The 13,519-nt window shown below is 40.0% G+C and overlaps 2 protein-coding genes across 6 annotated transcripts in view; one reads left to right on the top strand and one right to left on the bottom strand.

Moving 5' to 3' along the window:
* Window positions 1–5,161, bottom strand: part of DTL (denticleless E3 ubiquitin protein ligase adapter) — a 44,052-nt gene extending 38,891 nt beyond the window's left edge. For all 4 annotated transcript variants that reach the window (XR_015722568.1, XM_045787851.2, XM_045787853.2 and 1 more), the window contains exons 1-2: window positions 4,983–5,161; window positions 55–180 (exon numbers count right to left, since the gene is read on the bottom strand). Coding sequence is in view for 3 of the 4 variants with exons in the window: in XM_045787851.2 (XP_045643807.1) it covers window positions 55–180; window positions 4,983–5,034 (178 nt within the window). In the remaining variant the exon portion in view is untranslated. The remainder of the gene's footprint in view (window positions 1–54; window positions 181–4,982) is intronic.
* Window positions 5,162–5,361: 200 nt separating this feature from the next.
* INTS7 (integrator complex subunit 7) overlaps window positions 5,362–13,519 on the top strand; it is an 89,351-nt gene continuing 81,193 nt past the window's right edge. For both annotated transcript variants that reach the window (XM_045787850.2, XM_045787849.2), the window contains exon 1: window positions 5,362–5,583. In XM_045787850.2, coding sequence (XP_045643806.2) covers window positions 5,490–5,583 — 94 coding nt within the window. In that variant the 5' untranslated portion in view covers window positions 5,362–5,489. The remainder of the gene's footprint in view (window positions 5,584–13,519) is intronic.

Genomic DNA, 13,519 nt, shown 5'->3' with positions numbered 1-13,519 from the left:
TAAGGATGAAATACACCATTTCTGAACAGTTAGCTTACATAGTAATTCTCTTACCAGAAGAGAAGGTACATCCAAAAGGAGGAACTGGGACTCCTGTTTCTCCATAAGAAGTGTGCTCATCATTACAGTTGCATTGATAACCAGTTAGAAGGGACTGTAGAGGGTACTGGGAAGACCACCCTAAAGTAAGACACAATTCTTTATAGAATTTCAATATATCATCACATTTCAATACTTTTAACAAGTGCAGAGGTAAATGTTTGTTTTTAAAAGCTTTATATACTTTATATAAATCCACTCACTATTCAGGGTCCTCTATAATACAGTCTCTGGTATTTTCCTAAGGGGTCCTTAGGTTAAAATAAAGGGCACTGTCAACTTAAGATAGGCTTACCATCTTAAATGGAGACTCTTGCTGGTACACCAAAGATTTTAAGAAACAAATGGCCTTTGCACATTAAAAAAGATCTTATTCCTCCTGCACCCTTTGATGACAACTACAAAACACAACCACAAGGACTACCACAACCATTAAAACTGCCATTTTCTTCAATTAACATTTTGTTTCCAGAGTTTCTAAATCAACATTACTGCAAACTCTTTAATTACCTGCAACATCATATATAATCCAATGGTTAAAGAATTAAAGGAAATAATGTATGTAAATTTGCCTACCTAGCTACTAACATACTCACAAGTAAACTCTAATTTCACTTCCTCTTTCTAGTACTGAAATTCTAGGATTCTAAAATGTTCACGACAACTCACAGTTATCTTAAACTATAAACCTACCCCTAGAGTATAATCAGTTAAACCCTGGCTAGTAATAGGGTTAGGGAAGTCTTTAGAGGAGGTGAAATCAAACACATTGAGAGATGAGTAAGTTTCCACTGAATACACAAAAGAGGAAGAAATTCAGGGTAGAGGGAGCATTTATTCTGCTTGGGTCAGAGATCTAATGGGCACAATGGTCCTAAATAAATAGTAAGCAATCTTCGAAGATTTGTTTTATTATTTAGATATGTAGATCAACACATTTTAAATATATAAAAGAAACATTAAATAAATGGTTACTGAGAACTAAATGTTTATTGAGCATCAGGAAACAATGAAGTTACAATCTATTTAGAACTATTTAAATAATTAATAAACTCTCACATTTTAGGGTACCTTCAATTATCACTTTTCATCAAAAATACTCTTTGGAGAAGACATCTCAGGCTGACATAACCTCAGAAAATCTAGCTTTGATGTTCCTAGAGATAAGCTGAAGGAATCAGTACAAAAGAGGCAAAGAATACAATCCAGATTTAGTAATTATTCCTGGGGGTATTACCTCAAGGTTAGGTATCAATGTAAACAAGTTATCAAAAGACCACTAAAGAAAGACTATAATAGTTATATTGTAGAGTTCACAAATATCCAGCTACAGAATGAATTTTAAAACAAAAACCTCTGTATATATACACTTGTGGTTTGGGATTAAAAATAATAATAATCTAATGATTGCAACGTACAAGTTCAAAAGGACCAAATCTTGAACAATTCAGGCGGAACTGAACATGATAAGCTCTGGATACCTAATTCTTTGCAATTAAACAGTGACTCCTTCAACTCTACCTCACTGCCTACAGACTAATATCCAAACACCAACAAACCGCCTAACATGGTTTAGTAACTTGTCCCTATCTACCCCTCCATTTCTGCACTCCCTACAACACACAGTTGCGGACTGGTCTCTTCAGCAACTTTTGGATCCTTATTGTGCTATGCTGCTTCCAACATGAATGCGTAATGCTTTCCCCCGTAACACTCATTTGGAAAAGCCTATTCTTTCCTCAATGTACAATTTAAGACCCTGGGATTACATGCCAATTTTTCAAGGAGTATCCAGGGACATGAGTTTTCAGAGAAGCAGTTGATATAGGTGCATTTCTATAACTGATCTGAGAAGGTTGAGGCTCTTTTTCCTCCTTGCCCTTCATCACTGCTTTTCTTCCACTTTTCAAAAGAAAGGCAATTCCATGCCCCAGTCTTATACCATGCACTGATCCAAGGTACAAAAACTTCTGGGACTCAACTAAGAGACAATAGGATAATTCCTTTAATAAAGACATCATAAACAGCCAAATCCATCTCTTTAAAAGATACACTTCCAATAAAATTTTACTTTTTGCTTCATTTATTTATCAAAATTCAGTCTATATTGTTTTGATCATTTGCATACTAGTAATTTTAACAATTCAATTCAGAGGAAACTTCACACTCAGAGCCTTATGATTACAGAAAATACTGAGTTTATTTTTTTCACAGAGGTGTATGACAGCGTGATCAATAAAATAATTTTTCAAACTTAGAATCAAATTACATTAGGATAAATTCTGTGGGAAAAATAAAGTGGAAATAAAATCAAGGAGGAAAAAGCAACTACAGCTGACCCTCAAACATAGGTTTGAACTGTGGGAGTCCACTTATCTGTGGATTTTTTCCCACAAATATAGAACTGTAAATGTATTTTCTCTTCTTTATGATTTTCTTAGTAACATTTTCTTTTCTCTAGCTTTATTGTGAGAATACAGTATCAATATGTATAACATAAAAAGTATGTGTTAATTGACTATTTATGTTATTGGTAAGGCTTCCTTCCAGTCAACAAGAGGTTATTGGTAAAGTTTTGGGGGAGTCAAAGTTATAGGTGATTTTTAACTGCGTGGGGTTTGGTGACTCTAATCCCTATACTGTTCAAGGTTGAAATGTACATAGAAAATCTGGCAGTTAAAGAGTTTGTTCATATTTTTAAAAAATGATTGAAATGATCATCAAATCACCACTGTATTCATATTCTATCAGATACATTTTAAATGACAGCATTTTTATTATAAATTTCAGCAAGTTTAAACCTATGATAAAAACTTTTAGATAACAACTTATACATAGAAGAGTAATCAGATTTTCACTTTAGAAAGATTGTTGGCAGCAATGTAGAGAATAAAGGGGAGAGAGGGAAACTAGGAGGCAATTTGGGAACCTTGTTATAATGCAGACATTATAACAAGGTTATTAGGGTCCAACCTAGGGAAATGGAATGGTAAGCATAGAACAGATCCAAGTTATAGTGATGAGGCAAAAAATCAGTTGGAATAGAGAGAGCACAGATTCAAGAGATTTTAAGGGAACCTTCTGCACCTTGAGGAAAACAGAGGAATTTTGACTGACTCAGGTTTCTGACTGGGAAGACTAGTCTAAAATAACAGGACCACTCCCTAAAATAGGTAATATAGCAGGTTTGGGGGAAAAGTGAGTTCAGTTTTGAGTACTTGAGTTTGAGATGGTTGTGGGATTGACCTGGTGGATGAAGATACTCACACAGCTTTTATAGGAATGGATGTAAAGTATAGGGAATGGAAGGATGCAAGTAGTAGTGGAAGAAACCCTGGTTGTGGCTCATCCATGTAGGAGTAGGCAGAAGGAGAAAAGAGATCCAGAGTGGAATACCAACATGAAAGGGGAAAGAAGATGGTCCTATAAAGTTCAGTGCATAATCTATACCAATGAATGACTTTCAGTGTCTGATACATAACAATAAATGAGTATTCGTAAATGGGGGGGGGAGTAGACAGAAAGATTGGGGAGTTAGGAGAATATCTGTTACAAGATAGAGGCTAAGTATAAATAGCTTGCCCCAGGACTCACAGGCGGTAAAGATTGGAGTTGGAATTAAAACTCTGGCAGTTTAATTCCAAAAACAGAGCTCTTTATCACGGGGCAGTACTGCCACACTTAACACAGAGCACAGAGAAGTTACCCAAGCAAGGTTCCAGGAGAGTCAGAGAGAGGGGTATTTAGAGTATAATCACAAAGATTATCCAGGGGGGAAGTAGGTAAGAACGGTATAAAGTTCAGATTGGGGGCAGGAAGTTGTGGGACTACTCCTCAGTCTACTTCTCAATATCCTCTTCCTAGACCTTTGCCTTAATATAAAAAGTTCCCTTCTCAGATTCTTTTTTGTTTTACACATGGTTTCAAGGGGAAAGAAGACCTAGTCCATTTTTAAAAGAAAGAGATTTCATTTGTATCCAACCTTAGTCTGGGTAGTAACTCCCGCCTCAGAAACTTACCAGAAAGTTTCAGGTCAATGACACCCAAACCTAAGCTCAAAACTCCCACTGGGGATATTTTAACCTAAGGAGCCTCAAGTTCCTTAGGAATTTGGATTCCTTAAGAACTTAGGAACGAGGAAGTTGGATTTTTACATACTTTGGAAAAATCCCCCAAGTTATACCGTTACAGTGAAAAACAAACCAAACAAAACATTTTGATCCCATTTCTGTAAATAACAATACATATTACCTTGGCATTGGAAAACATTTGGAATAATCTACTTTAATCTATCACGAGTGGTTATCTCTGGGGGAGGTGGTTATGGTCATTTTTCACTCTGTAATTTCATATTTTTACGCACATGTAGTAATCAGGGGGAACATTTTTTTGACCATGCTAGAAGCAGATGTTGTCTTCTCGGCTGGAATGAGTTCTTTAATAGCGGGTCACACTCACAAGTATATATAACGAATAGTAGGGCTCACTAAAGTTCTACAACACATGAATCAGTGAATCAACAAATCAATCAGTGAACACGAGTCCTGACGATCTCCCATAGCTGTGGAACCGCGCACACACACACAAATGCACGCATTTTCCAGTTACCGTGCAACATAGAAGCCGTAAAGAAGGCCAGTCGATTCGACTTTCTTCCCTCCTTCAGCCCATATTACGATTTTAAAAATCCCGATTACGATTAAAAGTGTCCCAAGGGCAAGAAAGTGCAGCTTTCTTCAGTAGTCCTCGCTAACACGAACTCACTCTGGCCGTGGGAGAAGTCGGGGGCTGGGAAACAGAGTTGGAGTCGGCCTTGGTCCGCCGTGTTGTTCGGGGGAGGTGAAGCCCGCCAGCAAGAAGAAGCGGTTAGGGCCGTTACTCACCATTTCTCGGGACGCCGAACTGGGGCTGGCGGAGCACCGAATTGAACAGCATCTGGGCCAGAGGAAAAGGTTCAACTGACAGAAAAGCCGTGGAAATGCCCCTCAGGTTCAGCAGAAATCGTATCTTGCACCCCTCAGAACACGACTAGTTATTGCCTCCAACTCCCGCCACTGTAAGCCCCGGCCACCAAACTCCCCGCCAAACTGACGTCACGCCCCCTGATTGGCTCCCGCCGAGGCGTCCGGGCGCCTCGGAGTCACTTCCCCCTTCCAATCCCCGCCTCCTTTTCTCCGAGCCGCGGGAACCCAGAGTTCAGGAGCTCCCTGAGCGCCTGCGCGGGGGGCCGCAGAGGCGCTGGCGAACGGCGGGGTGACCAGGGCGCATGCGTAACAGGGCTTGACAGAGCGCGGAGGAAAAATCCGCGAGAAGGTGGTGGAAGAAGATGGCGGTGCTGGGGCAGAGTTTGCAATCTTTTTAAATAGGCTAGTCGAGTGACTATTCGGGTCATGGCGTCAAACTCAACTAAGTCTTTCCTGGCAGATGCCGGCTATGGCGAACAGGAGCTGGATGCTAACTCTGCCCTTATGGAATTAGACAAAGGTATTCGAAAGAGCGGGCTGAGCGGGTGAAACGGGCGTGGGGGGCAGTGGCGCCACCACGCGGTGGTAGACCCCGGCCAGACGCATGCGCCTAGCTTCCCTGGGCGGGGGCGAGGGCGGGCACCTATGCTTTTGGTGAGTCTAGAGCATTTCCCGCTTTGGGAGATTGCAGGAAAATTGCAGTGTTGCTGGTTTGCCTTTGCACCAGCTGAACAAGTAGTGAGCTCCAGTGATGGGCCCCGTTTGACCGCTTGAGGGCACAGTCCCCCGATTTTCCAAGCAGTTTGTAAAAATGCTACATTTGAATTGTGAAAATATTTGTGGGTACGTTCAGTTGAGACAAGGTCTTATCAAGAGTGCCGGTAATAATCTTGCACCACTTTATAACAATGTATTTTATTTCTGTAACTCTTACCTGCGGGTTACTAAGTCATTAAATACGACCAAGAAAATCCGAAAAGCATATCTCCTCTTTCTGTAAATTCCTCGAGTTCTATTTTCCTGTGGGAGGAGCGGTGGGGGGTGGTAGGGCCGCTTGGTGTAGTGGAAGGAGCTTTGGAGTTAGACTGAGTCGAATTCTAATGCCACCAATTTTGTGATCATGGACAGGTACCTAACTTCACCCAACCTTGGTTTTTTTGTCTGCAGAGTGGGTCCAGTACCATTGAGCTTGCAAGACTGTTGTAAATACTAAGTGATATAATTGTATGCAAACGAAGCCTTTATTAAATGCTAAAGATATGCCTTCTTAGGCTATGGGAGGCAGAGGCAAATATTTGACACTAAAGAACTCAAGTATTAAACCTTTGTTTCAGTGATTTTTATTGAATGGGGGGAAACATTTTGTTACCTGGTATACAGTTAATTCTTCCTTAACCATAGTCAGTATATAATATATTGAGAATTGGGACTACGGGTTAGAAGGATCTGTCTTTAAGTCCGCTTTGAGCCAGTTCCCAGCTCTTACTTGGACACTGTTAACTTTTTTGGGATTTTGGGGTTTTTTGTTTTTTAACCTGTAAACACTTCTAGTGGGTAGGTCTAGATCAGAGTTTCTCAGACTTTTTAAAAAGCTTTTAACTCCTTGTGACCAACATAAAAATGTCACAGCACTCCAATGAGATATTCCTTTGGTTGAGTCACAGTATATTTAGTGCATTCCCATCAGTCAAGAAAATGATGTTGAGCTTTTTACTTTTTCTTACCAAAGCTTGTAGGGCCTTTCCCTCTGCAGTACAAAATTATAGTATTAGATCTGTTTTCCATTCTGGAAATTTCTTCCTTATTCCCTAGTGAGAGTTGCAGGTCCAGATATCTAATAACCCCACCAAATCAAAAGATATTTTCTACCACTCTGGGCCAGGTGGGCTTGTTTCATAATGACGGTAAGAAAGTGGTTGTAGAGCAGAGATCAGGATCAGGCTCTGAGATGTCAGAAAATCTGGTATTGTTTAATTCCTAAAAATTTGCCATTATGTTAAGAAAAAAACTCACAATTTTTGCTCCTTAGAAGTTGAAATAGAACTATTTCAGTTCTGTAAGAAATAAATGGATGACTATTGATTGTTTAACTCTAAACCAGCTGTCAGTCCTAGGCATTAAGTACGTTATCACGTTCCATTCTCCCAGCAATACCCCAGGTGAGTATTTCCCAGATGAGTCTCAGGCTCAGAAAGATAATTTGAACAAGATTAGAACAAAATTTTTGTTCTTTTTCACCTCACCATGCTATATACCTTTTAAAGCTGTTAGGAAATTAGATTACAGAAATAGCCAGTTTCATTAGAATATAGTTTAGTATTTTAACAATTGAATCATTTCATACTTTATCTGTTAAAATATTTGTTTTATGAGTCAAAGTTCGTAGGGTCAGAAGGCTGCAAATTCTAACCTTCTTTTAATTCCAAATCATCTAGACTAGAGTTTACCAAAGTGCATTCCAAGGAATATTGTTTTTAAAATATTTTAATGGGAGTTTCTTACTCCATAGCCTCTCTTCCTGTCCCTCCCTCCTTCCCCCCAAAACATACAGACGCTCACGTTCACACACCTTACTTCCTTAGGGTTTGTCCTAGGGAAACAACAATAAAACAAAACACAGCCCTTGCCTCTGTAGAACTTAACTTTTGGACAGAGAAAACAGGCAATAAGCAAATACAGTAAGCATATATTATGACAAATAGTAGAGAAAAATGAAACTAATGAAGGGGGCTGGAGAAAACTGGGTGTGGAGTTGGGGTTGGTTATTTTATATAGGATAGTCAGGGAAAGGCCCCATTGGTCAAATAGAGGAATAGCAAGTGCAAAGGCCCTGAGGTTGGAGCCTGTTTTGCATGCCATTTCTGGAATAGAGTGATAGACATTGAAGATAAAAAGATAACCAGAAGCCAGTTCATGTAGGGCAGTACAAACCATTGAAAAGACTGGCTATAATTCTGAGTGAGATGGGACACCGTGGGGGATTTTCAGCAGATCTGTGGCATATCTGGCTTAACTTTGAGAAGATCAGTTTGGCTGCTGTGTTGAGAGTACATTGCAGAGATAGAAGTAGGGAAACTAGTGAGGAGGCAATTATAACAATCCAGCGTGGGTGTAGAGGGGAATATAGTGGCTTGGGCCACTTCAGTGAGTATGTGTGAAATGCTGAGATTCTGGATATATTTTGAAGGTAGAGCCAACAAGGTACACTAATGAATTTGGTGAGAATGTGAGAATTAGTGGTCAGGAAAACCTTAGAGGTTTTGGTCTGATCTAGAAGTATATGTTGCCATTTACTGAGTGAATGAAAGTGAAATCGGTTTGGGACTGCTAAATTTGAGACCTCTCATAATCATCCAAATGGAGGTGTTGAGTAGGCAGTTAGGTGTACAGATGTGACACTTGAACTCCATTATGAAGAAACATCTGTGGCACTAGTGTCCTAAGATACACACTTGGGTAATGTCATTTATAGCCTGTTGCACTTTGTTCTGAGCCTTTTGAGCAAGCATGGCAGTAAGCTATTTGTTTCTGATCTCTCTAGGAATAAATGGATGCTGTTTTGAAGCTGAGTCAAGTCCATTCCTTCAGGATGTAGTTAGCAACACAGGAAAGTAATCATGTGATAGCCATTCATTCATCCAGCAGATACTTCTGGATCACCTACATTGTGTTAGTCACCGTACTCAGGCTTAGGGCTGTATTAGTGAACACAACAGCTTTAAGAAGGAAACAGAGCTAGATGAAATATGGCTTTGTTGGTAGGACAAAAAGTTTGGATTTTATGCCAAATGCATTGAGAAGACACTGAAAGTTTTTAAGCAGAGGACTGACTTGGATTGGTTTACATTTTTAGAGATCACTCTAGCTGCTATGTAGAGGTCTTTCTGTCCCTTTTTTAGAGGTTTAAGCTGATAACCATACTGACTGAATTTCTGTGACGACTGAACAGAGTTAAGTGTTAAAATCAAATACAACTTACATTTATCTGACACATTTCATAATATGGACAATCACTAATGTAGGCATTGTAAAGGACATATCTCACATAAATTACTCTAAGAAGTATAACTTTTTCACTAGTATAACTTCTGCATAATCTAAACTGACAGAAGGTGTCCTGATGATTTAGGGAAATCTATGCAAGATCTCCTTCACCGTGAGTGAAAAGGAGAGAGTCTCCCTTAAATGACATCACTTAGCCTATCTGATTCCTGTGAGGTGACCTCGAAAGGGTGAGGTGAAAGAGCAATGGGGAAGGCAGTGGTTCCCTTTCTTGCAGCTGGGCAATAGGAAGGGAGGAAATACAGGAGATGGAGTTGCTACTTGAGGTGTGGGGGAACTTACTGCTGCATGAAAAATGTGATGGGATGCTCAATGAAAAGTTAAAATATGAAATGGAAAATTGATATAAATCAGGACAACTATTTATTCTCCCTTATTTTCCCCTTAGAGGCTATTCCCTCACCTATATTCCAAAACATGTGAATTCTCAGACTGTGAGAGGCCACAGATTGCTGTTATATTGTCCATATTGGCACAGATGTGGTTGGTGTTATGATAAATAGAAGGCTTTGGAAGTATCTCCATATTCCCTACTAAAGAGAGAGGCTTTGCAGCAAGGCCTGTCCAGGTGACTAATTCCATGCCATAACCGATTGATTCCGATGCGGACATGTGACCCACACGGAGTCAATCTAATTCTCTCTTGAGAATCTGTACCACCAGACCATATTTAGTCTGACAGTGTCACGAAGTGGACCTGTACGTTCATGTGGAATTGAGAGTCTTAACATCTCAGCTCCTGATTGGTGATCATTTGATGAGTCAGGAACTAGTCCAAAAACCCAAGACCCTTTTGCAGTTCTTACTGAAATCCATAGACTCATCTTCATAGATGGCTAAGAGCTACTGTCTTGTAACTTACAAAATGAATTGTTAAATATTCCTGAAAGTTGGTATTCATAAATAAACTAATTTGTTTATGATTCTAAATCAGTATTCTGTGTGCATGCCACACAATATTGCATACATCTCACCATGTACAATTACAGACAATTTATGAAATTTGGGTGAAGGGTATTTTATTATTATCAGTTGTGTTGACTACCATTTCAGTTTTTTCTATTCCTGCTTTTTTTTTTTTTTTTTAAAGATTTTATTTATTTATTTATTTGACAGAGAGACAGCCAGCGAGAGAGGGAACACAAGCAGGGGGAGTGGGAGAGGAAGAAGCAGGCTCATAGCGGAGGAGCCCGACGTGGGGCTCGATCCCATAACGCCGGGATCACGCCCTGAGCCGAAGGCAGATGCTTAACCGCTGTGCCACCCAGGCGCCCCTCTATTCCTGCTTTTTAAATATAGTTTACTGAGACTTGCCATTATCGATTTATTAAGCTATGGGTTGTTAGGTTACCTCATAATGTGTGGTGCATATTTGTGTTGGTATTTTTCCTGCTCTCACCCCCATTTTTAATGAATACACTTTAAGATATATGTGTGTTATGGTTCCTTTCTGAGTCATCCTCACTCCTTAGCTAAAGCGAATGTGTAGAACAAACCCTCCTGAAATGTGCTTGGAAGGTAATGTGTATTCCCAGTATTCTTTGTAACTTTGTAAGGGGTGTTCATCATGTTGGTGGTCCCTTAGCATCTTGTGATCACTCCTGTGCTTTAGGAATGACCCACACTCCAAGCCCTGCCTCACCAGGGTGGAAGGAAAAGCTCACCTTCCTGGCTTCCCTTGCAAGAGAGCAGGATGTGAACTCCGCCCTGCGGAGACCGCTTCTGGGCTCTGTGATTTAGGAGGTCAGCAGCGCAAGAAGGCATAGTTGGAGAGCATTCTCACAGTTCTGTGTCCTGGCAGCCACAGCGGCGGCAGCGTTCCTAGGGGACGGTAGCAATGGCAATGGCTACAGGGTTCCTGGATGACAGCAGAGTTGATTGTAGCATCTGGTGTTTCCTAGCAACAGGACTTCTCATCTAATCAGTCTGGCAGTGTGGTATTAGGTGTTCTTAGATGTTTAGCCTTGAAACTGTTAGGTTTTTAATAAACTCATGTTCTGCCTCATCAGCCAGTTAGCTTGTGTTGCTTGAAGCTAAGAAATCTGGCTGATACATGCTACCTGGAATTGTGTGCTGTTTTGAAAACTTGATTACTGTACATAACAATCCCCAAGTTTACCATCATTTATGTTATTCTTCCTCAGTTCCCTAGAATTTGTCTTTCCTCAGAATTACACCGCTCTAAATCATAATTTAAATATCCTTTTTGAAATCTTAACCTCTGTCCTCTAGCTAGTTACTTGCTCGAGGTGTATTTTATTTAGCATAATAATTTAGGACCATAGACTCTGGAACCGGATTGCCAGGAAGTGAATCCCACGTCTGCCATTTATTAGCTGTTGTTTCTTAGGCACATTGCATAACCAGTCTTTGTGTCATTTTTAAAGTGGGGATAATAATAGTACCTAACTTCTATGTTTGCAGTGAGAGTTTAATTCATGTGAAGTGCTTAGTAAAGTGGCACAGAATAAGCACATAATATGCACCATCACCATCATCAGGACTAATTGCTGTATTGATTATTCTTTGTTATCATTCAGACCTCAATATGTTCACTAGTTTCCCCTACCCATCAGACTCTTCCTGTTGTTTCTTCTTTACCGAGCTTAGATTTCATGGTGCCACATTTTATTAACTTCATTAACTTTCTTACTAGCACTTTACTTACTTATTTTTTTAAAAGATTTTATTCATTTGAGAGAGAGGGAGAGAGCATGAGCAGGGGGAAGGACAGAGGGAGAAACAGACTCCCTGCTGAGCAGGGACACCCCCCCCCCCTCCACCGACATGGGGCCCGATCCCAGGACTCTGGGATCATGACCTGAGCCAAAAGCAGACACTTAACCAGCTGAGCCACCCAGGTGCCCCCTTACCAGCAGTTTAAATTATCATCCAAGATTCTCCTCTAGTTATGTGTGCCCAACAGCAGCCAAAAATTGCTAGAGAAAGATTGTCGGGTACATGGCTATTATCAGAAATGATAGCAAACCCAAATGGGCCTTCAGCACAGACCTGCAGTACTACAGTGTTTTCTTTGGTCAAGACTCCCACCTTCTTTAGTGACATTGCAGATCTTTAAATTTTTCAAAACTAGAAATTCTGGGTTTTATGTGAGATCTCATTTCATTTTTAAAATTTGACAATGAATTCAAAGCCTTTAAAAAACATTGTTATCTATCAGATGAAATTTGTCTGAAGGCCAAATTTAGCAAACTAATAGTTTTCTAACTCCAGTATAGGCAGGACAGTTAAAGAGTATGGAAGTGTGGAATCGTATGGATAGCTTGATGATCTAAGTTCCTGCCTCCTCAGAGTAACTAAACAGATGCCTGGGCCCCAGCCTCAGATTCAGTAGGTTTGGAGTAGAACTCTGGCACAGGTATTTTTGAAAAGTTTTACAAATGTTTCTGATGCAGAACCAGAGCTGAAAACCACTAGCCTAGCAAACTGTTCTGCACATGTGAAGTGCTAAAAGAGCCTAGAATAATGAATTTCACTTCTGTCAAATGAAGGTTGAATGAATAAGCAATTTACAGACAACCTATTTTAGTTCTGGCTAGTCTACCTGCATGTTGCAACTGACTTAAGCACTGTTTAATTGCAGGCACTGAAAAGAAAGAGAGCTCTGTTTCTTTGGTGAGAGAATACAAAGATAAAGAAACAGCAATAGCATTCCTCCACCTTAATCTCTGGTTTTAGAACAAGAGTGCTGAGTGCCTGTTTTCAGGTGCTTGCCTTATCCTGGAATTGAAATTGGCCAAGAGCAAGCAAGATGGGTACCATACTGCCCCCAGCCTAGGATTCTTGCTAAATCCTAGGTCTTAATACACTTCTCTCTTCTCTTGCACCGCAGCTTCTGTTCCTGAGAGCCAGCCTTTCTTGTTTCCTTTTTCCTAAAGCTCTTACATCAGTTATTAAAAAAGAAATTTACTATTCTTTAACTTATTTATTCTGATCAGCCCTGTTATAGGAAGGAGGGTCTATTTTATCTTAAGGAAGTAAAAGTTGACAGTATTAGAGAAATCAAAACATTTCTCTGGCTAGATTCAAAATTATCTTTGGTACATTTAAAATCATCATATTTAAACCAAAGAATGTAGTCTGTGGTTGTGTTTTTTAAGGGAAAGTGAAACAAATCATATTCTGTTAGCAAACTCCCTCTTCATGGGCTGCCTCCTACTTTACCTTTTTCATTCCAACCAAGGTTAATTCATTACAAACAGAACTTTACTCTCTTTTGCATCAGTCAGCTACTGGCAGAAAGAAGAGAAGGAAAAAAGTCCGATTACTGTGGATTGTCCCAACAGATTCCCACAGCACATACACACAAACACATCTGTTCCTTGGCTCTCACCTCCATCCTCAGACTTGGCCCTTCCTCTTCTCCCCTTCCG

Source organism: Ursus americanus, chromosome 2, assembly GCF_024610735.1.
Source record: "Ursus americanus isolate L20-20 chromosome 2, mUrsAme1.1.p, whole genome shotgun sequence".
Lineage (NCBI taxonomy): Eukaryota > Metazoa > Chordata > Mammalia > Carnivora > Ursidae > Ursus > Ursus americanus.
This window is presented reverse-complemented; position numbering and strand designations above follow the sequence as displayed.